General features: G+C 41.0%; 1 protein-coding gene across 1 annotated transcript; it reads left to right on the top strand.

Moving 5' to 3' along the window:
* The first annotated feature begins 8,045 nt into the window (after window positions 1-8,045).
* Window positions 8,046-23,628, top strand: LOC306758309 (nuclear receptor ROR-beta-like). Its single transcript, XM_079243602.1, has 10 exons — window positions 8,046-8,901; window positions 15,320-15,405; window positions 15,516-15,657; window positions 15,830-16,351; window positions 17,532-17,653; window positions 17,964-18,096; window positions 18,699-18,806; window positions 19,515-19,625; window positions 20,011-20,123; window positions 21,071-23,628. Exons 1-10 carry the CDS (start codon window positions 8,895-8,897, stop codon window positions 21,230-21,232), a joined length of 1,506 nt encoding a protein of 501 aa, XP_079099728.1. The 5' UTR covers window positions 8,046-8,894; the 3' UTR covers window positions 21,233-23,628.
* Window positions 23,629-23,702: the final 74 nt, after the last annotated feature.

The raw sequence follows: 23,702 nt of genomic DNA, 5'->3' as shown, positions 1-23,702 counted from the left end.
ACTTCGAGACAGCCTCAGTAAACAATTTCTCAAGTGGACACCTGTTTATGTCATTTCAATAAGGCCCAGAAAACTGAAACAACTGAAAATCATGAAGCCATCAGCACTGTCTCCCTCTCTCTCTACCACCCTTTAGTTAACCAGCTTCACCGTGATGTCAACATGTCCCTGTTAAAGCGTTCAAGCAGACAGGGGAAGCCTGGACACAAACCAGCCTGGCTGACACTCACGCAGGACGGCTCAATGATTGTTTACCTCATTTGCTTTTCATTGTGTTTGTGAACTTTTTTTTTTGTTGTTGTTGGCTTTTTTTTTTTTATCACTTAAGCTTTTCTTGACACTAGTTATGCGCTTGTTTGTCTTTGGAGCTCTGAATCACATCTTTAAAACATAGGGCGTGTATTCACTAGTGACTAAGCTTGAGCTTTATGACACAAATCCTGGACATCAATCGACCATTACACCAGTGTCAGGATTGATCCATTGAGATGTTTTGTTTGTGACGAACACAGTTAATGAGTTTCGGTAAGTCTAGAACAGAGGGCATAAAGTACAAAACTGATAGTAAAACATTCACTGGCATTGCAACAGCAATCATGAACTTTGATCAAATTCAACAAGATTAGAAAAGAGGGATCTTGTTTTGTATCATTGTCTTTCTTTTATACAGGACTGTGCCTAATAATGATGAACAATGAACTGTTACTTTGCAGCATACATTTAACCTGGTTAAAAAAAAACTGTTGACAAAAATGAATATATAAAAATAGATAAATAAAGTACATCCAATTCTGTCTCCTGGCAATGTTCCATAAAATTGAAAATGGAAATGTTAAAATCACAATGTAGTGTTTCCACATACTTATAAGTTAGAATAATTTTCAGTTAAAAGTTTGCAGCCTGTATCAGTCAGATAGCATTGACCTCAGCCTTCTGTTTGTCTTCACAGACTGGAACTGAAAGTTCATTCAGCGAAGAAATGATTGACCGACAAGAGCGAACAGCTGAGGGCTTTTAAAAAAAACACAAAGTGGTGTCTGAAAATGTAATCTGGAAAAGTTTTTGGACAGGCTACATGGAACTAATGAGAATATACTAAACAAAAACAGATGACAGAGAAGGAAGGTTTGGAATATAGAGCAGCCCTTTTATTAGTTTTATCTATTTTAGGCAGTACAGTTAAGGGAAAGTTTTGCTGGGCGCTCACAAGGAATGAGTAATCCTGTCCATTGGTCTGGAATTTATGAACTGAACAAAACCAAATTTTCTTACAAAAAGGAAAAAAACATGAACTGACAGAAGGTCACTTTTAGGTGAGACTTGCCATCGGTGTTACAAGCTGCCTGCGTCTGCAAACGCCGATAAGTTGGTGAAATACCTGTAATCAATACAGTCTGTTCACTTGTTCAGGATTGCAGCATGTTAGATTGCAGCAACCTTCAAATTAAGATTTTCTGAAGAAAATCTCTGAAAAGCACAGGAGACATTAAATTAGCTTTTCTTACCAGTGTGTGTCTGTTGCATTTTATTGCATTATGGTTTATTAAAAGCTACTTTATGCCTCTAAGATATTGTTCTCTGCAAGTAAAGGCAAAAATCTAATATTGCACAGGATATCAAGGAGCTCAATATCTTGAATGCAGTCTGTTGTTATCATTAATTTGTTTTGAATCCCTTTAGGGCTATCCTGTTTTCACTGAGATATTTCCCAGATCTGAGAGGATCTGTTACAGCATCGTGAATAAAGTTGTCTGCTAGTTTCAGTCCGTTTTTTCCTGTCTGTTGGTTTGCAGCTTTCTGCCTTTCCTACCGCACAGCCATCCCTCTACATGGCTCCATGCATTCATTTTTATCTGCCTGGTACTGTTTGAAAGTGCCCTTTACACGTCAGTGGTGAGGAGGGGGGGTTTCCATTGCTCTAACTAGGTCAGTGAGGACACACCCCTCTGTTCTCTCCTGTCTCCCTTCTCTCCTTGTTCCTCTGCTCCCTGCTGTGACGCAATGCAGACTTTCTACACACCTCCCGAGCCTGACAAACACGGCCCGGTCCTCCATTTCAGTGGCTGAGTGAGTGATACCTCCTCCAAATCAGAATCCAGCAAATGACAAAAACACAACAAAAAAAAACAACTTGCGCTTCCACAGATGCCATTCAAAGTCAGATGAGTCAGCAGCACCATGTGGGTCTGTTAATCAGCAGGCTTTTCGTTGATTTGATCCAGCTTTTTGTTGTGATTACATAATGCCCTGACATTGCATAACATTTGTGGGGGTCGGCAATCTGGAATAAGGCACTTCAAACATTTGGAGAGACGGTTTCCTTTTGAAGGCCACAGAAAGTATGTGACTGTATTCACCGTGGAGACGTACTCCAATAGAAACTCCTTGAATGTATGTATAAGTGTGTCTAAAAGACAAAGAACAAACATTCTAATCATCTGCCATTGGAAATCTCCATGATACACTTGTGACTTGTCATGTGTTCGAGCAGCTTTATGACAATATGGACTGAAAGCCATGACAAAAGGAGCTAAAGGGGCAAATTCCAAGTATTACATAAGCACAACCTGTTATACCACAATCCCATCACTGGATGTCTCTGTTTCTGCTGGCTCTGCTAGGATGAGTCATCAGGGTGGTTATATATGAACTGACTTACCAGATCTCACTCTTTCCTGATTCTCGGATGCAGTGTTTATCTCAGTAAACAACAATCTGAGATGAGATTCTTGCCATGGTTGCACTGAATTGATTTCAGTGCAAAATTCCTGAAGTGTGGGTGGTAAGGATAATAATGCACATACAAATTATGATTACATGCCCTTAAAAGTTGGCCATTTATGAACATGGTGTGAGCTTCAAAAAATGCTTCATTTTGTGCTGATTATATCAATTTAGGCAGAAGCTCTTGGATTCAAATTAACAAGAAACGAGGATCTAATGAGGAACTGGATGAAAGAACATGGGAGGATGAAAGGGCAATGAGATAAGAAGGGTATGGTATGGATTTCCAGCAGCGCCCTGTGGATGGCACACAACAGATATAGGTCATTTGGTCAAAGATGAAGGAAGTAAGACAGTGTGAAGCAGAAATTAAAATGGTCACAACTGAGAAAAGCAAACAAGTGCAGGAATACCTTCTCTTTGTTCACTGTGCTAGTCCACTGTCCTCATTATCCTCTGGACAAAATATCACAGTTTGTCAGCGCCCATGTGTTATTACATGTGTGAGCCCATGTCTGTATCAAAGTGCTAATGCGTGCGCCTTCACACTCGCTTGGGCGTAACTGGGTCATGCTCACATGGCAAAGCATGCTGAATCACACTGGAGATAAACACAACCTAGTTGCCAAGGAAACCTGCCTGTATGCTTACCACATTTTTTGCATGGCATACATTTGTATTTGCATTAGATCTGTGTGTTTGAGAGCTGACAGGGACACAGGCTGCACAGATTTTACACTCTGAGCCAAGTATATTTCAGAGCCCCATGATACATTAGTTATGATAACCCCTAAAAACTGATTCTGTCTTTTGTAAACTTAAATTAGGGGCTTGGCATTGTGAATATGCTAGCACCACCAAGCCCTCCCTTTATACAAGTAAAATGCGGGTGTGGATGTTGAACCTGTTTTGTGAAGAACAAAGGAGAAAATATATGGAAGGGCGGGGGACAGAGGAAGAGAGACAGTGAATGACAGAGTGAGACGTTTGCTGCTGATTGTCTCCATCAAGACAAGTCCCAACATACACAAGTAAATTACTCACCATAGTTCAGTACGAGTGCGTGTCAGCATTTACATAATCAAACAGCCATGTAGACAACTTTTATGACAAAAGGGGTTTAAATTTAGCAGTATGGAAGATAGAAGTGTTTCAAATTAAAACTAAGATGGTGTTTGAATGCTGTGTTTAAGGGGCAACACGGTAACTCCTCAAAGCAACAAGGTCCTGGGCTTAAACGTGTTAGTTGGGTGGGGGTGGGGGTGGGCCCTCCCATGTTGAATTTGCATCTTCTTTCTATACCTACATTAGTTTTCTTCAGCAACTAAGGTGTCCTCACACAGTTCAAAGACATGCAGGTTTGGTTAATTGATGATACTAGGTTGGACACGGGCATGAAGTCATCTATCTTTCTGTATTAGCTCTGTAATGGTCAGGCTACCTGTTATTGGGTGGAATCCAGTCCTTGCCCAATATCAGTCTCCTGTGGCCCTCTATAGAATAACCAGCTAAAATAGGCTAATTTAAACATTTATGACTTGATAGGAGAGTAAAAGGTTAAAAAACAAATATTCAAGCATTATTTTTTAAGAATTTTGTATTTATGTTACCATATAAGGTTTGTGGTGTTTTTCTCTGCCTGGTTTGATCCCATTTCACTGTCAGTCTCGACACAATACAACTGTTTTCAGACTGTGATTCAAATGGTGACTTTCTGGTGCATCAAAACATGGGATTACAACTTTTTTCTTGTTTTCCATCAAACGCCCTCAGAAAAAAACTGTTTCCCCAAAAATTGTCAATATTTTAGTTCCTGTGCACCAAATTTGGGTTTTACATCAATGTAGAAGGTGCAAAAGCAGTAAATTGATGCAGGCCATTTTTCTTTAGCTTTACATAGGACTGATAGTTTCTTTTAGCTGTATTATGGAGTTTTACAGGAGGCTAATACACACCAAGAGTCCACGTTTCAGCTCCTATCTGTGAAGCATGATCTTTGAGAGAAACAATGAAATAAGTACCTCATGGCCAACAACTGAACTCATACTTTTTTCATATTTATTGTGCAGACCTTATCAAATTCTTCAGTTGCAGTGTTTGAAAAATTAAACAGATAAAGAGGGGGAGGGAAGCGGAGGTGCAAGAGTGGTAACAGGAGCAAGGAATGAAACATAGGCAAGACAGTGATAGGACAAGTATGCAGAGTAGAGCTGAGAGGAAGATGAGAAGATTGTGACAGGAGAGGACAGTGTTTATACTCTCTCTGACACACTGACCTAGTGAAGCAGCAAAGCTCACAGTTCCAGATTACAGAGCCATGGCCTGAGAGAGATGTGTGTGTGGGGGGGGGGGGGGGGGGGGGGGATTAATGGTGCCTCCAGAGAGAACAGGGAGATTAACCAACAGAGCGAAGTAGTAAGGGATTACAGCTCTGCGGATGGAAGCAGCCTGAAATAATCCCAGTAAACCGATGGCAGAATCCATGTTTGTGCTCTTGCTTTTGTGTGTGTGTGTGTGTGTGTGTGTGTGTGTGTGTGTGTGTGTGTGTGTAAGCAGGACAAATCTTTACAAATTAGGAAATGATGAGAAGCTGTAAGCATATTCCATAAAATATGCATTGCCTCTGTTCATCTGTGTGTGTGTGTGTGTGTGTGTACAATTGACTGTACAGTCTGAGAAAAGAAAACTTGAATTTTAGGAGCTGATGCTGCAGAGACTGGCCATGGGGCCCTGCTGAAACCATGTGCAGCCAATCAGTTACAGTTGGTCCCTCATCCCTACAAAGACTCTTTGATGTGAGCGAGGCCTTTAAATTCAACCCCGGAGAGTCACAAGCTTTCCTTTGCTTTGATCTGACTTTAGAGAAACCTGACGCTATTCCTAACAGAAAGACTTACCACACAACAACAATATACCGGTTTGACATTAAAAAGTATTTGCTGGTAATTGCAGATTCATGGTTGGGAAAGTATGCTCTACTATGCTATAATTATATCTACACTGTATGCGACTGGCTCGCCATAATGAAGCAAAATCAGCATTTGATGCTCTTAATCTTCTTTTTCTGAAATTCTCTTTCCCAGTTTTCCTTCTGTGCAATGATTAAAAATATGGACATATTTACCTATCAAGCCTAAAGTATAAAAAAAACTTTTTTCTTTTTAATGTAAGAAAACCTGTTCTGTCTGCTGTCAATCAGGCTGTGATTCACAATCCGTTCATTTACTGTATGTCTCATATCTGCCAGCCTGCCCCATCTGCTCCCCCATCCTGTCATGCTGCAGCTGGCAACCTTCCAAAAAGATTCCTCTTGCTTCTCTCGCTCTATGCTCTTCTTCTTTTGTCTTTTCTGCTAGCTCTTACTTTATCATCGAGAAACAAAATGTCTGCCGTGCACAATTCCATGCCAGAGCCCTGCTCCAACTCCACCCCTACCCGCTCCCTCTCCGTCAGCTCCCACTGCTGAGCTGCACAGCAGTTACGTAAGAGCCGAGGTCAAAGTGTCACTGCCATTGTCAAGGGAGATGGAGAACAGAGGGGCTTTGGGGAGGATATGCACAGACAAAAGAGAGGGACAACAGCAGGAGTCGACGTCTAAGAGAAGCAACTGCAGGGCTGAAGATCTGTGCAAGAGTAAAAACATGAAGTTGTTTGAATATATTTAAATGTGGCTGTCAGAAAGGAGACACGGAAGTGTATAAATAAAAAGATAACATTTGAAAAAGAAGGAAGTAGCAGAGGGCAAAAGCTCTGGAGAGGAAAAAGAAGATTGTGCACAGTTGTTTCTTTCAGTGGGTGTGTGTCTGTGTGTGATATTCTGTGACTGTAGGTGCTCTGTGCTCCGCTGCTCCACTAACCTAGTTTGAGTAATCTCTGCCTTCATGCGATTTCATAACACCACTGCCAGATCATTGCATCATAACGCCACCTGCCACAGCGACACCACCCTCCAAAACACACAGAACACACAATCGGATAATATACTTAACACACAATTACATCAGAATCTGAATCCTTTTCATTTCTTATTGTTCAAGGATGCCCTGCAATGGACTGGCGATCTGTCCAGGTTGTATCCTGCTCTCATCCAATGATTGCTGGGATAGGCTCCAGATTCCCTGCAACCCTTAATTGGACTAAGCGGCTCAGAAAATGAATGTATGTATGCATGTTCAAGGACTAAATCAGAACTGGCAAATTACAAGGAGGGGATGTTCTCCCAAAAAAAGCACAAAATAACAGGACTTTTTTTCAGTACACTTCCTGCAAAACAAAGAGAAATCAAAGAAAGAACCATGGGAAACTGCCTGATGGTGAGATCCTTTATTAAATTAGATGTAAATGTTGCAGAGTTGGTGTGGATGGAAACATTAAACGGGAACCAGGCTGCTGTGAATCAAACTTCACAAGGTCACTGGGTGTAAACCCTGTAGATATGAGACAGAGAATAAATCTGTGGATGGTGAGCAATCGCTGGGAAAAAAGCCAGGAATATTTTCTAGGTTATTCTTTCTAATACAAACCGAAACTGCCTGGAAAAAAGTCTTATTTGAGTAGAAGAGCTGGAAGAAATACAAAACAGGTCCACAAGATCATTTAATCTCTGTAGAATTATCTCAAAATTTGAATTTACTTTGCTCTTTCTTTCTATGCTAGAGATAATGCTTGATCTTCATCTTCACCTGTTTCCATTTGGTGCTTTGGGTTTTGGAGTTGGGGGCCTGTGAAAAAACTAAAGCAATTTTTAGTCAGAAAAGTCTCTGTCTAGCAAACCAGAAGAAACAACTACACATGAGGATGGTACATGCCAGAACAGACGAAGTACAAATGACCAAAGCTTAGGTGCAAAAATCGACCAAAGTTGAATTTTTAGCCATATTCAGATCACTGCCCAAAGTAAATAATTTTATCCAAATGCAACTAAATTACAAAATTCTCTGCCTCAAACTTCCCTAAATGTATACACCCCCAAACCTGGCTTATTTTGGCAGTCACTATCAGACCAAACTCGCCCAAAGGGATTTCAGGCCACAGCCTAGAGTGCCAACAGTGAAAACCAAAGATACTCCCTCTGGACCTTCCACTTTAGTTCCCCTCCCTTTTGCAGAGGAAACGTGCCCCTTTTCTTTTGATGATCAAGATAGCGAACTATTGAAGGGCCGGATCAACACAACTCCTTGATCTCTGAAAGAAAAAGGGGCACTTACAAAGAACAGAGGTGGTATTTTTAATCACCTTCCCTCATCTGCCTACCTGACATGTTGTGGATTCTGTTTGGACTTTTTCTTGGATTAAACTCAACTAAAAATAGAGTTGGAGGATTATAAAGCACAAGGTGAGAGAATTTCAGGCTTGCAAGTTCCCTCTCACTGAGGTATCATGTTTAGTACACATTACTGTTACATCAACACTAATAATAAAACTTTTGATTAGAAATAAAAAAAGAAGAAGAAGAAACAAAAGAAGAAGAGTTTTAAAAAACGTTCCCTGAACTAGTAACTGATCCAAAACCTTCTTTATGTTTGCAGGGTGGTGTTAATCTTTATATCTTTCTTCAACACTGTGCTGTAGGGGGAAAAAAGAGCTGAGAACAGAGTTAATCATTTGCTAGGCCACCTTAAACTCGCTCCCGAGCGCGCGCCCCCGCGTGCGTTGAGCGAGGAGCAGTCGACAGTGAGATCATGTGAGAGTCCACGCTGGGAGAAAGTAGGTTAGCAGGGTAGACTGAGAGGAAAGCAGGCGGAGAGTCACAACGCAGAGGGGGGGTCCGAACAGCACTCCTTCGTCGTGGGACTAATCTGTCAAGAAAAAAAAGGAAAAAAAGTTGAGTCCAATCTCTTCGGCAGTGCGCGGAGAAAGCTACGATGCGAACCCAAGCGACTTCCTTCGCTCTTTTATTTTGCCCGGACTTGATCGAGCGATAAAAACAGAAGACTTTTGGGGCAATTTCTTTCTCCTCTCCTCTCCTCTCCCTTTTTTTTTTTTTTTTTTTTTTTTTGCTCGTGCGTTACAAAGCTGACTGCAACCAGGACGAAGTTAATATTTACAAAGCCAGTTTGCTCTGGCACCAGTGGGTTTTTTTCGCCTCTTCCAGGTCATCCACACTTAAACCTCATGTAGCCAAGTCTTCGTTGTCCTTCTGAAAATTAAAGAAAAAAAAAAACACCAAAATGAGAGGTAAGTTGATTTTTTTTTAATGCAAATATAAAAAATCGTGCATTTACAGGAATATGCTTTAGTATGGGGTTGGAAGAGCAGCCACATGTGCGCGCACAAGGACTTCAGTGCGCCTGTTTTCTTCCCAGTGCGCACTAATCCCTCATGACTGGATTATGGCTGCACAGAGCCCGGGGCTGCATGCTGAAGGCTGAACTTCAGCATGCAGGGATGGAGAGCTTGAGGCACGCAGTTACTAATAAGAAATCATTTAACTGTGCAACAGAACTGCTTCGCTTACCTTTGAAAAAAGACGCTGAATTTAACGCCAACCATTAACGCCATGATCACTACGTACGGTACGCAATTACTTTTTAATTCAGAACGGCGCCGTCGTCATTAATTTAGTTATAGAAATCTGAGTCATGCCTCACCTGAGAGTGCTGTGCATTTTTTTTGCCAGGGGACCCATGTAGGAGTTATGCAATGAGGAGAGGGAGGGGCAAGAGGAGATGTTGTTAACCAAAACTCCACTTATGTAATAGAGATGCTATTCGACCTTATCAGGTTTCCTACCAAGTCGATTAAAAAAACAAAAGCAACTGTGGATGTTTTGCATGGTGCACCCATTTGCACAACCTTATAATATTTAAAGTTAGATATCTGGTATCAGCTTGTGTGTGACAAATGCCTTTATGATGAATAAACCACCCCTGGAAATGCCTGCAAAGTGTTTATTTCCACAGGTAACGTAGCAAGATGAATGACCCAGAGTGTTAAGTGAAGTTGTGGTGTTGTTATGATGTGATGGTTGTGCCAGCATGGCTGACTGTGTGAGTGTACAGAGGGAGAAGGACGCGGCTGTTCCACTGACCTAGTTATGTCACCCAGCATTAAACAGCATCAGCAGCGGAGGGAGGGGGGATGACTGTGGGATGCGTCGTGCTGAGAGCAATTGTGATGGTCGACCGTCAACGTGTTGATCTCAGGTTGAGCTTTTGGATCTGCCTGATGAGAGATCTAGTTATTATAAAGCAATGCTGCTTATATGTTACCAGTCTAATCCCAGAGATGATGGGAATGAAATGGATCTCATTTGTCTTGCATCCATATTGATAATCTGTAACATCATAGTGTGTTATTAGCTATAACTCTCACCTGCAGCAGTTTGGCTTCACGTGCACAGATGCCTTTTTGTTCATGTTTTTGTTTGTTTTTTCCCCTTGGTACTGGTAAACACTATAACACAGGACCAAAAATGACCTGCAAGGAGTTATATTCCCTCTGTAATGGAAGGATATTGATTATAATAAAAGGAGAAGGACAGGGAAGGGAAGGAGGAACAAAGACTGGGGCCTCTTGTGGAGGGAGGTTCCCAGCTCTCAGGCAGGATATTCAAATGTAAACAAACTTTGCACTTTCTGAGCCGGCTAGACCAAAAATGGTCGTCTGGCCCACAATCTGTTGCTCCGTAACATGGCAAGCATCAGCATCTTATATCCCAGATTGAACATGTACTGGATGGCCACAGTGTTGAGTCATCTGTTGCAGTTTTGTCATGCTCACTGAAGCGTCCCGGTATGTGTTGATGTCTGAACCTTCTCTGTCTCCTCTGGATTGTTGTACGAGATCATCTACTAATTTTGTTGCAGATGGATTGAAAGATCACAAGACTTATGTCATCCACTGACATCTTGCATAAGAAGCCAGTGAGGTACTTAGCTCAGTTCTAGTTTCCCTGCTGCGGGCCTCAGCTTGGCCTCCAGTGGAATTTGCATCTTTTAAAATAGAGTCCACTGAAAGTACCAGCAGCCAGACGACCAGATTCAATACAGTGGGTGTGTTTAGCATATTTTTAGCCTCAACTCTAATTTCCTAATTTCAATTTGTTCTATGTTTTGAGGGTAACAGAGGAATATTTCCATGAGTTGACTGTCAAAGCATTAATGTCAGTTTAACTTCCTGAATCCATACAGAAGGTATTCAGATAATTTTTTCTTCCCAGAATTCTCATCCAAGAGAAATAAAATATTCTTTAAAACATTACCCCAAAGTAAATTCGAGAACAAGGAAGACACGGAGTGGACTGTTTTGATCCATCTCTGAGAGACACTGAATGTCCACACCCTGCTAAGACGCAAGATGTGCGTCAGTGTTTCTTATATGTATAGAACTTAAGTGTGATGCCACCACCCCCTGTTGAGGCTGTTTTTGTCATTTGTCAGCCCGTCTCATGGATAGGCGGTGAGAAATTGTAAAGCGTCCCTACAAAGCTGTATCATTGTGCTTGTTGAGGCCAGGTCACGCTTCTCATGGAATTGTAGACTCTGTAAACAATCTTCTTGTGTTTTTTAAAACCAGTTTTAGGAATAACAAAGGTGGTGGATGCATGGCAGGTCAGAATTAATCCTGTTTCTTTGTTATACTTCTGACACACCGACACACTAACTGTTTGACACAGTGGCCATGGGACAACTGAGAATTACTGCCGCTTTTGTTCCTTGTTAGAAACAGAGAAGTGAGCTGTTGGAGGCACAAAGTCAGTGATTTTCCTTTGCCTCTTCACACCCTAACCCTACTGAATTTTGTAGAGATAACAAGGTTACACATTCAGCTGGCTGATAAACACTCAGAGGCCAATGTGTTTGTCTGAGCCGTTAAAACGTCTCCCTGCAGTTTGTTCTGTATAAAGGTTTGGGTGTGTCGCACAAAGTTGCCGTCCCAGAGCTCCCAACACCTGCTCTGCTCAAATATAACTCTTTGCCTTGACATTTCTCCTCATTTATTTAATTTTCTTCTTGACTCCAAGTGGCAAATCCAAACTGCTCCAGACATGGTGTATCATATTAGCTAAAAGCAGGACTGGTATTGATCTACTTGGAGTGCTCGTTGTCTCAAGAGGGCCAAAGGTCGGAAACCCCAGACTGGTGTTGTTTCACGGGTCAGCGGTGATATTTAGGGTTAAAGGTGAATATTCGTTTAGTGTTAGTGTGCCGTCTGCCGCTGTGTCTCTATCAGCGTCCACAGTCAGCTGAATTGTGATGATGAGTTTAGCTGAAAAAAATGGTATTTTTGTGGAGATTAGCTGGTTGGCTGATAAAGCAACATGCATTTTTAAACATTGATTAACTAAAGATGTCACTTTTGAAGCAAAAATGCAGATTGTTAGCTGGCTCCTAGATTTTATGGGCGTGTAGGCTACATGTGGTGGTTTTATTTTTATTTATTTTTTTATTATGGAGAACACAAAACATTTCCAGTGTTTCCATTAGGCCCAAAGTTGAAGTGTTTCCACTTGAAATGGTCCATTTCCCCCAGTTGATACTTCTGGAGAAAAAAGTAAATCAGTCAGAGAAATACTGCAATCAGTACTTGAAATACGTGGAAAGTGAAGCATTCTTGTAACATTTCAACTCCTGTAGTTTTTCAGGTGCAGACAGGAAAGTTTACATAAGGCAGTCTGCAACTAGGTTGTTCAGTTTATTAAGATTTTTTTTAACTTTTGACCAATAAGTAGGTTTAGCAGTTTATTTCCAGATGACCAATGTGCATTACCACAGTAAAGTGTTGCCGGCCGCTCTTTTCCATCCGCTTGGTTCCCTTCTGAACTAGACATGCGTTACAGAGAGTGAGTTTAGCTCTTCAGGAAAAGAAAACTATGCATGAGACTTATAACAACACATAAAACAATTGCATCATTGCAGAACAGCATACATTTAGTCATGTTTACCTATTGGGGAGTCAAACTTATGGCTGAAAATTTAAATAAAAACTCAGTTAAATCTGTTACTGTCTCTGTTTGTGCATTTAAATGTGCAGAGAGCCAGAGGAGAGCAGTGAGAAAGCATGTTTAGTGCGCTTGGTTGTAGCTCGGGGTGGGTAGCTGGGCATCTGAGTAATTTTGGCTCGCAGCACAGGACAAGAATAGAAAGGGTTGCAACAGAAGCTCAATGTCACAAGCCAGGCAGAGGGGCTGAAAAGTTGACTCTCAAGTTCAGAATGCGTATGGGTCGAGTGGAGTGTACAGTATGTGCTTTCCTGTCATACCACATGTGGTGTCTTGTTACTAAAACACCACTGCGAAACTTCAAGTGTCTCATAGAAAAGAAAAGTTGTCACCAAAGACTGGCTCTTCCTCTAGCTCTACATGTCTTCTGCTCTTTTGTGTTTCATTTTTCGATTATGTAACAGTTTTTTGGTTTTTTTTTGTTTTTTTTTAAACTCGGCCAACAGGCTTTTGGAGAAATGTTTTGCAGTTAACTCTAAGCATTGCTCAGATCCACCTTAAAACTGGTCTGCGGAGAATGAGACTGCTCTTGCCTCCCTCCGCCTTCTCCCCCTGCAGTGGGAAAGTGTGTCAGTGGGACAGAATGTCCACATGGGCTGACAGGCTACAGAGCCGGAGTGGCGGATGACTCAACCAATGCTAAGGAAGCAGCGAACACCGCACAGCCAGTAGGAAAGACAGAGTCTGAGGAAGGCGGGGTGTCAGTGTAGCTAGAGTGAGCCTGCTCAATGAGTGTTGTGAAGAATGCTCACAGACAGGAGTTATATAATCGAGAGGCGAGGGAGGGGTGGAGGGGAGGAAAGAGAGGGGAAGGAGGAGGGAGATATTTTTCCATTGCATGCCTGCAGCTGCCCTCATCAGTTGGAGTATTTTAGTCAACAGCATTAGAGAAGAGACAGGCGAGTGTGTCATTAAACAGAAAAAGAAGTGGAAAAGTTATGCTTTCCAGTACCTTGAAGTGCAACAATTCCTCCTGGAGCCTTTACTGGTTTTCCATAACTAACCACAGAGGTGGTGCACACAGCAAATGTGGAAATCCTTCTTAGATTATACACACAGCAGGCAGCAAAGGTCTCATGATATAGTAGCATGCTGTTTTCACTTCTACTAAAGACAAGAATCTTTGTGCGTGTGTAAAATGTGTGAGGGTCATGTGATCCCCTATCTGTTTGTGTACTCGGTTCCATCTTGAGGGGAGGGGGGGGTGCATATGAAGTGTGCATACAGTAATCTTGTTCTGTGCGTTCTAGTTATTTTGCAGGCTTGTTGTTTTCACTAGAGAAAAGAAAATGCCATAAATATCTTTCATAAAACATGCAGGAAAGACAAATGTAGACCAAGAAACTAAAGATTAGATAAAAAGATTATGTGGCAGGCTTCCACTGCACACACACCTCCTGTAATTATACATGTTTTGGGGTCAAAGACTGCACTCAAATCCATAAAATGTAAGTATAAACATTATTAAGTTGTCACTTGCTGCGGATTGGTGAGGATAGGTGGAGTAAGAACTTAACAACTACAAACTTTTGCAATAAAACTGATTAAGATCAACAGCAAAACAAGATCATGGAGGAAAAATTCATATAAAGTTCCTTTTGTAACATTTATGGCAAGCTGTTAAGAATAAAATATTCACAAATATGTTTTTATTTTTTTAGAACTGTGACAAGTAAAGAACTTGTTTTTTATTATTGAGCAAAACAAAAAAATCTCTTTAGATAATGCAGGGTGTTTTTTTCTTCACGTTGTATAATCTTGTTTTCACAGCAGCCTCATAAAATTCAGTTGAGCTTAAGCTGTGCCAGTTCATAACAAAATCATCTCATGCCACTGAAGAAATAAACAAGGCCACTGCAAGGTGAATTAGCATGATCCAAATCAGACAAGTTCCTTATTGTTGCACTAACGCCATGTCTTCATAAAGTGAACTAACAGATCGCATAAAAGCTTCGGTTTAATCCAAGCTTCCACAGGATGGTGGGCGACAGTGGAAAGCAGAGCTCTGTTTTTACTGGGAAAGAACTTTAGCAGAACCAAACTCGATAGCGACCATATGGTTGGGTACCTGAGTTCATGATGAACAAACAAAATGCCAACTTTTGAGTGGGTCTTGTGGGCTGTAGGGTGGAAATCAATGATGTCTCGGGTGTTTAGTTGTTCACAATCTGCAAATTTACAGCTTGGTTTTTCACAGAAAGGGTAAAAAAAAAAAAAGATATTTTATTATTAGTATCTAATTTAGCCTATAACATGTCATCTGTAGCTGTTAACACTAAGACGTCACAATCGTGTTAAGAGAAGTCTGACAAAACCCCCTCGAGTTTTCCCTGAAGACAGAAAGGAGGGAAGCTCCTATGAGAGGAAGAAAGCTCAGACAGAGCCACTCAGGGTGGGCGTCTGTCTGCCCCGTCTGGGCTGAAAGCATGCCAAGTATGGACTTCTGTGAAGCTATTTTGTCTAAATATTTTGCCACTGAGTCGTGTGCTTGTTTAGATGCACATTATTCGAGCTGCCAAACAAGCTAAAGCCATAGACTCCACGCGTGACAGAACAGATGTTGACCTAATGTTTGGTTTGAAGCACAGCCTGTCGTATCATTAGTGTTCAGTTTTCTAACCTGTCATGACAATGTTGCTTTCTGTCCTGCAGCTCAGATCGAGGTCATCCCCTGTAAGATCTGTGGGGACAAGTCCTCAGGAATTCACTATGGAGTCATCACCTGTGAAGGCTGCAAGGTGAGCGGCGGCAGAAAGCCGAGAGTAAACCAGAATCCGTGACTTTGGCCAGGCTGCTTGATGTGCAGTCTCTGTGTAAAATAAACTGTTTTATGTTTGTTTGTGTCTAGGGCTTCTTTCGTCGCAGCCAACAGAACAACGCCATGTACTCTTGTTCCCGCCAGAGGAACTGCCTGATTGACCGAACTAACCGTAACCGCTGCCAGCACTGCCGTTTGCAGAAGTGTCTGGCTTTAGGCATGAGCCGAGATGGTAAACACAGACCTAAACAAAAACACTTTATCCTCTTTACACTTTTCCTTTACCCGCTTTTACTTCCATTCTCATTAAAACTTCCATGTTCAATAACCTCAAGTAAGCTGAAGTAGTCACAGTAGGATGAGTCTGTTTGTCTGCTGCAGTGAGATGTTATTCCTCTCTGCAGCTGTGAAGTTTGGTCGCATGTCAAAGAAGCAGCGAGACAGCCTTTATGCTGAGGTTCAGAAGCATCAGAAGTCCCAAGAGTGTGTCGGCTCTGGAGAAGGAGGAGGCTCCTCTGCCCTCTCTTTATCCAGGGAAGATGGAGTCTGTGGCAGCAGTGCAGAGGATGGTGAAGAAGGTTTGAGCCGATCCTACAGCAGCGGGGGCTCCACCTCCACCCTCAGCGACCTGGACGACATCGCAGCGCTGCCCGATCTGTTTGACCTGCCGCTGACCCCTGAAGAGGCCAGCGAGTACTGCAGCCTGGAGCTGCTTGGGAGCGGAGGAACCAGCACTGGGAACACCTCCAACTCCTCATCCTCTTCTTCCTCTTCCTCATCCTTGTCCAATCAGAATTCCCCTCAGCAGACTATGCTGGACACGGCAGAAACCAATGGGCTTCAGCTCCTGCATATACATCCACTGCTAGGACATAGACGTGCACTGCAGGACCGCCTGCCTGACGACTGCTCCGTAACAGAGCTGGGTGAGTTTTACAGCAATATACAGCAAGTAATGTCATAGACAAAGAGCTCAATGTCTTCCAGCTTCATACTTAAGTCGGTATAAGGCAGGGATCTCAAACTCCTGTCCTTGAAGTCTACTGTGTAGCAGGTTTTAGATGCTTCCCTGCTTCAACACATCTGAATAAAATGACATGAATCTAAATGCTTAATGTCAAGTTCAGGCCATTCTTTCATGAGACAGTCCAGTTTTAGTCAAATCTAGATTATGCCATATTGCTCACGTGTTCCATGTTAATTTCCTGCTTCTTCAAAGTTAATGCTTTCTCCATCTGTTTCATATTAAATCGCTCTTAGCAGTTCACAGAGCATTATTGCTTTTGTTGGGAGTTTCGGGGACGGCGGTTTTAACATGTTAAGAACACGAAGCAAATATTCATGCAGAGGAGATTTAAATCAGATGAGTGCATCGGAGATTAATTCGTGGCTGTGTGCCACATTTGGGTGTTCTGGCAGAAAAAACATTGAGCAGTTGTTTATTTGAGAGCCTATAGTAAACTCCTGACTGTGACTCCCCTGGAAACGAGTAAAAGCGCTTAACAAAACCGGATGAAAGAAAATATTTTAAAAGCAAATCTAATTTAGCAGCAAACAAAGATGAAGGACAGGGACGTGTCCCTTGAGAATGTCACACAACAGATAAAACAGCAAAGCAGGACAAGGACAAAATTAGATCAGCAAAAATAAGTAATGTGAAAGGAAGAGAAAATCTTTCCACAAATGGTGTCGGTTAAAGGCATGGCAGTGTCGTAGTCTTTATAAAGAGGTGCCTCTAGAGACCTTTTGGAGGAATGCATTTCTGTTTTATTTGATGGTTTCTGGAAATCAAAAATTGCTTTGAGTGGTTCTGGATACATTATAAGGAAGGAATTTGTAGATATACTGGTACTAGTGGATATTAAGTGCAGGAAATGGGAAATGTTTTAACAATTGTGGACATAAGCTGGAAAAATTAGGCATTAGATTCATTAGATAGTCTTTTCTGTGCTGCAAAGCATCTAATAACAACCGGCAACAGGAATGTGTGGATATGTAAACAGTACCACCTTGATGCTCCTACACTTTACTTGCAAAGTACTAACCTGATACAGTACAAGCAGAGTGAGGCAGCACTGAGAGTGTCGTGTGTGTTTCATTTTACAGAGAACATCACTCAGAGCATTGTTAAGTCTCACCTGGAAACATGTCAGTACAGCGCTGAAGACATGAAGAGGTTCACCTGGGTACAATACTCACCTGAGGAAACGCGGACTTTCCAGAACAAGGTAAGCAATTACACCACAGCTCTCAGGAAAAGTTAAAAAAAAAACAAAAAAACACAACTATGTGGGCAAAGCCTTCTTCTATCAACAACCTCAGTCTTTGTGTAAAACTTTAGAATGAGCCTCAATGTTGCACAGGGTGGATTTTTTTCCTCATTACCAATGCAGTAACACGCCACTGGTTTCATGCATGACAGGAGCGTGGATTTTTATCTGCATCAGATTCATGTTTTATGCAAACTGTTTTAAAGCAGAATGTTTGATGCTGAAGAGTGATGTTGATGGATTTGTCATGTTCCCTTCCTTTTTGCAGTCAGCTGAGTGGATGTGGCAGCAGTGCGCCCACCACATCACCAATGCCATCCAGTACGTGGTGGAATTTGCCAAGCGCATTGCAGGCTTTATGGACTTGTGCCAGAATGATCAGATTATACTGCTGAAAGCAGGTCAGTGTACAGTCTAAATTGCCAAGTTATCTAACTCACTGACTTAATTCTTCCAAAGTAAATAAAGTCTTAAACTTTGCTAATTTGAGTTCCTTCCTGTTTTTTTTTCTCCAACTCTCTACCTTTGTTTTGTTTTTGTTTTTTTTTGTTTTGTTTTTTTTTTTGTTTGTTTGTTTTTAATCATCCTTGTATTTTTTTTCTCTAAACAAACACACATTTGGTCTGAACACTGGGGAGAATCCCCCAATCCTGGAAACAACATTTGAACGATATATATTCTATTCTATTAATTATTTGCTGGACACATATGGCTATTTGTATCTGTTACATGAATTGCATGTATGTGACATTTACTAATGAAATATTTTGAACTTTTAAAAAAAAATCTTGCTGGATATTTGTGTTATCCTTTGGATTTTTAAATTGTTCAAAATTGTCATATATGCTGTGCACTAATTTGAGTCAAAATTATTTACATTTTGTTGTTTGTTTTGTGTATGTTGGAGTATCTTTGGCCTGTCTGTCCTCCCTCTTTCCCCCCTCTTTTTTCTTTTTTCTCCATCTCTCCACATCTATTCCTCTGTCTGTGGCTGCTCTTTTAGGCTGTCTGGAGGTCCTGCTCATACGGATGTGCCGCGCCTTCAACAGCAACAATAGCACCATTTTCTTCAATGGAAAATTTGCCTCGGCTCAGTTCTTCAAGGCGCTCGGTGAGGATCAGTAGGGAATGTGCTTGTGTAAGCCTAGAAATGTTCAAAAGAATGACACACACACAGGCATCTGAAGGTTCTAATGCCTTATGCAAGCTGGAGGATCTTGCATCTCTTTTAACGCGCGCTTTGCAATTATTAACATTACTAGCTATTTATCATTATTGACAGCTCACAACAAATGTCCTCAGTGACGAAGATAATTCAATATTTTAAATGAGATAATAGTGATGAAAATATTGAGTATGACTTACACTATTAGAGCTGTTTCAGTTTCTGTCTTTCTCTGAATAAAAACAGACCTCAAAGGTTTCCACCCACTTCAGCTTTATTTTGTCCTTTCAGTATTCAAAAAGCTGTGTAACAATGCACTCTAGTGGGAACACGGAAAGTAAACACCATTACTCACTTTCAGAATATGCAAAGGCAAGACACCATTCTCAGAAATAAAAAAATGGACTTCCTGTGTGTACCCGAAATTTCTGTCATTTTTTTTTGGTCCTCTGACTTCAGATAGATCAAACAGTGGCAGCAAGAAAAACTGGTAATTCAGTTAAAGTAAAATGGACTTTTCAGACAGAGGTCGTAGTCATTCCCTTTGCATCATGTGTCCATCAGGTTAAATTCCGGTTTGGTAATTGTATTAGGCAGGGAGATCAGTTACTATTTTTGCCAATTCACTTATTAGACAGTGTGTTGTGTGTGCAGGTTGTGATGACCTTGTCAGCGCAGTGTTTGAGCTGGGAAAAGGACTCTGCCGCCTGCAGCTGTCTGACGAGGAGATGGCTCTGTTTAGCGCCGCTGTCCTTCTCTCCCCTGGTGATTAATTTTACCACTCTTTTCACACAGACACTCACATTATCAGACTAGAAATGCAGCCTGCATGTTATGGTCTCAACTCAAGATTTTCCATTTTAAAAACCAGTTTTTGTGTCCATGCATTAATCTTTGACTTGCACTTGGGGCTTGAGGGTCTTAGCGTGACAAAGCAAAGCTGTCACATCATCGCTAAGTCATTTTGATATCATTGCTTTCATTTTAAATTAATCTCTGTCATTTTGAATGAAGTGATGTCAGTGTAGGACATACCAAAATGTGTTAGAAATTTATTGCAGAGCACAATTATAAAAAGAACAAAACAGAAAATACTAAGCAAAGAGAAGCAGCTGAACGGTGACTTAAGGTTAAATCTTGGTCCCTACAGATCGACCGTGGCTTACAGAAGGCCAGAAAGTTCAGAAACTCCAAGAGAAAGTCTACCTGGCTCTGCAGCACAGTCTAAAGAAGAGCGGTGCCTCTGACGAGAAACTGGACAAGGTACACATAAGCAATTGCTCCTCGTAACCTCTTCCACTCTTACAGTACCTGTATTGGATCTTGGTTTTGACATTTTAAAGCACATGTCACTGTTTAAAGGTACACATCAATCAACACCATCGAGAATTCAAACGTTATCAAGTACATTTGCAGTAACAGTTTTCCATGAGCTAAAAGATGGTTTCAGCCTGGGTCTTTTGCGTTTCTACTGAGCTCTGTGGCCAGAATGGATTGGGTAAATGCATTGTTGCTATTATCCAAAGTGGTTGATGGAGTATCGGCACTGCTCCTCTGAGCTTACACAGTCTGTAAAACCATCAAATGAAATTCAGCTGCTTTCACTTAAATTCTGTTCATGTTATATTTTTATATGTCCCTTTGTAGATTTTTTTTCAAATTATATTTTTAGAGAATAAACACTGAAAAGTCCAGATCATAACGTTTGATTTCTCATTTCATAATAAGAGCAACAGTTTAATCGCAGTCTGCAATTCTCTTATTTGTCTCTTTGCAATAGGGACATAAGGAAGTACTCATCAGCTCCAGTCATTTCAATCCTGTCAATTTTACATATTCAAGTTTACAGTTTTTTTCCATTTGTGACTTATAGTAAAATTTAACTAAATGCAACTTTTACTGTTGCTCTTGTAACTTTTAAGTTAAGAGATTTGTTTAACTACCGTGTGCGTTAAAGATTCCCTTTAAGACTTGTCCCTGAAAAGGTTCCTGCAGAGGAAATGCAGTTTTAGACAAAGATGGATGCGACGGATTTGAAATGGCCTAATAAGGATATGCTGTAGAGGCTTTGTGTGTGTCAACTTTCAAACTTTCCCAAGCTTTTACTAACTAATTCTGAAGATAGCCTTTGAGGAAAAAATAGCCATGTTCTTATGAGGTTTAACGCTTACAGTCACATGTTTACCTTTTCATGTCTTCTGTCCCCACAGATGGTGTCCAAGCTGCCCATAATGAAGTCTATCTGTAACCTCCACATTGACAAACTGGAGTTTTTCCGTTTGGTCCATCCAGAGACCGCCTACAGTTTCCCACCATTGTACCGGGAAGTGTTTGGCAGTGAGATGCCTCTGCCAGACTCCACTGACAGCTAAACAGACAAATAGACAAATGAAAGCGACGGAGAGCGTATGCAGAGGTAGGGGAGCGAAAGGAGACAGAGTAGGATAGAGATAATGAAGCCTAACAACCAGCAGTTAAGAGACAATCCAGGACTTTAAATACTCCGTCTCCCAAAGTAGTCCTCTACTATCCCAGCAGGCAAAGCACCTTACACTACAGACCGCACATGCTCATGGTCCTGCATATTGTAGCATTACCAACAAGCGTATGGGCATTGTAAAAATATCAGAGCAGCCCGCAAAGCATGTAAAAGCTCCAAGCTCTAAATATGCTCAACGTCTGATCCACTGTGGATCAAAAAACCAGTTATGAATGTACCTCATAAATTAGCACCAGTGCACAAGCAAGAACCCAACAGTGAATGTAAAGCCCTGCCACTCTGAGACAAAAGTTGCACACACACTATTAGCATGAAGTTGGTCAGCAGGTTTCACTCTTTATAAAGCTCTGAGTCAATTTTCCTCTGTATCCTTGCATCTCAGTATGGTGCCCACACGCATTCAGACACACAGCATTCTTTGACTTCCCCTCACCTAGGGACCAAGCTCACAGGTCAGAGTTTTCTCTGCAATTAAAAGAAACGTATATATGGCTCACAACTTTGACTAAACTAAGTAAACCGCTCACAAACATTTTCAGACACACACATTTACAATAGACAGTGTTTGGTGCTGCCTTTTTTTAGGCTCTTGTAATGCAATGAGAAACCTCAGTCCCACACACCCCTTTCCTTGCAAATGCCACTTAGAGACAGGACAAGATGAAATTATCTTTAATTTATATACACGTTTATAAACAAATATTTTAAATAAGAATGTAAATAGATAAGTATATAAGTATATAGTGAGAGAAAGAGTGTGTGTGAGGGAAAGAGGAGTGTAAGATAGAAAAGGAGTGACAAAATGTGTGAGGAAGGCTGATATTTGGATCACTTTTTTTTTCTGGACTATTTATCCAGTCTTGACAGTACTCTCAGGTTTCCATGGCAACAAACCCCCTCTTGGCCTGACGGAAATGGCATGGCCATCCCACAAGCTTTTGGGTGAACACTTGTTGCTGATGCGACACAGCAGGGGGAGGCAGCATACTCAAGCAAAGGCAAAAGGAAAAAAAAACAAGAAAAAACATTGCCTTGCATTTTGAACTGTTAGCTTTCAGTCTGCACTGCTGCTGCTGCCCCCCACACCCCCCAACACCCTTCTCGCTTAAAGAAACAAGAGGACAAACAGGACACTAAGAAGAAGAGAGAGCAAGGCAAAAGATGACTTCAAGAACTGATAACTGGGTCTTCACACTTGTTTCTAACCAGCAGTCACTTCAGGAGGAGTACAGTAATGTTACAGTGATTCACTCAAAACATTTCATTTAGCTAAAGTCTAAGAATACAACGGCCGATTTGTATCATAAACTCTCTCTGCTGGTTGGTGCAACTGTATTATTTTGTACATTTGATGTTCCTCTCTCCTTTAGTCGTAAACCCAACACGTGTCCAAATACCAAGCACTTATACGTTTCCTCTTTCTTACTTGACACTAGTCTAAGGCCACACAGAGCTACCAGCTGCCCCCCTGAGTTGGGCTTCAATGCCAGTAAGACTTCAGTAAACCGTTTTTTTGTTTTTTTTTGTTGTTGTTTTTTTTTAATCATTATTATTATTTTATCACACAAGTCATCCATTACTGTTTACATTTGACATGTACATAATAACACATTTTCTGGGGGTTAAAGCATTGAGATGGTGACGATAATGTCTTACTTGAGGTGCTGTGTTTTGAGCAGAGTCCAAGGACCTGCTGCCTGATGCTCAGGGAGCTAGCTGTGATCTCTTGTCCCTTTATTACAAGTGTCATCTTTTAGCCTTGTACTCCTCACACCTTTGCACCTAAGACCCATAACCATAATCACTGTGGACGTAAGTTCGATTTTTGTGAATGTTACTCACAAAGTGTCAAATCCCTTCCTGTTTGTCCTAATATTGTAACATTCAGTTTAAGACGCATAGGATTTTTTTACAAAAAAAAAAAACAAGAAAAAAATCAGTTAAAGATGAATTTTGTTATTGGGGTTTAATGTTTCTTTGCTGTGATTTTCATTTATTCGTCAGTCTTTTATCCACCATTTCTTCACGTCTCCACTTTTTTGTCTTGTAAAGTCAGTGATTTTTTTTTTTTAAATTGAGGAAAGATTAGGAAAGTACAAACAAAACAAACAATAGTTTGACTCCCTTCTCTTTCCCTGTATGACAAAATGTACAAGCGGTATATTACTAGTCCAGGAGTAACTGAGTCACACAGCTTGATATATATTGTTGTCCAGTGGGATACATTATACGTGGTTTTAAGAATGTAATAAATGGTTTCATTTTCTTTTGAAATGTTTGTGTCTCATTTTAACTTTGGTTTTTAGGTTAATATAATTGTGCAAAGTTTTCCAACCCCTTAT

Source organism: Telmatherina bonti (genome assembly GCF_933228915.1).
Source record: "Telmatherina bonti genome assembly, chromosome: 7".
Classification (NCBI taxonomy): domain Eukaryota; kingdom Metazoa; phylum Chordata; class Actinopteri; order Atheriniformes; family Telmatherinidae; genus Telmatherina; species Telmatherina bonti.
The sequence above is the reverse complement of the archived record's forward strand: the minus strand, read 5'-3'. Positions and strand labels throughout refer to the sequence as shown.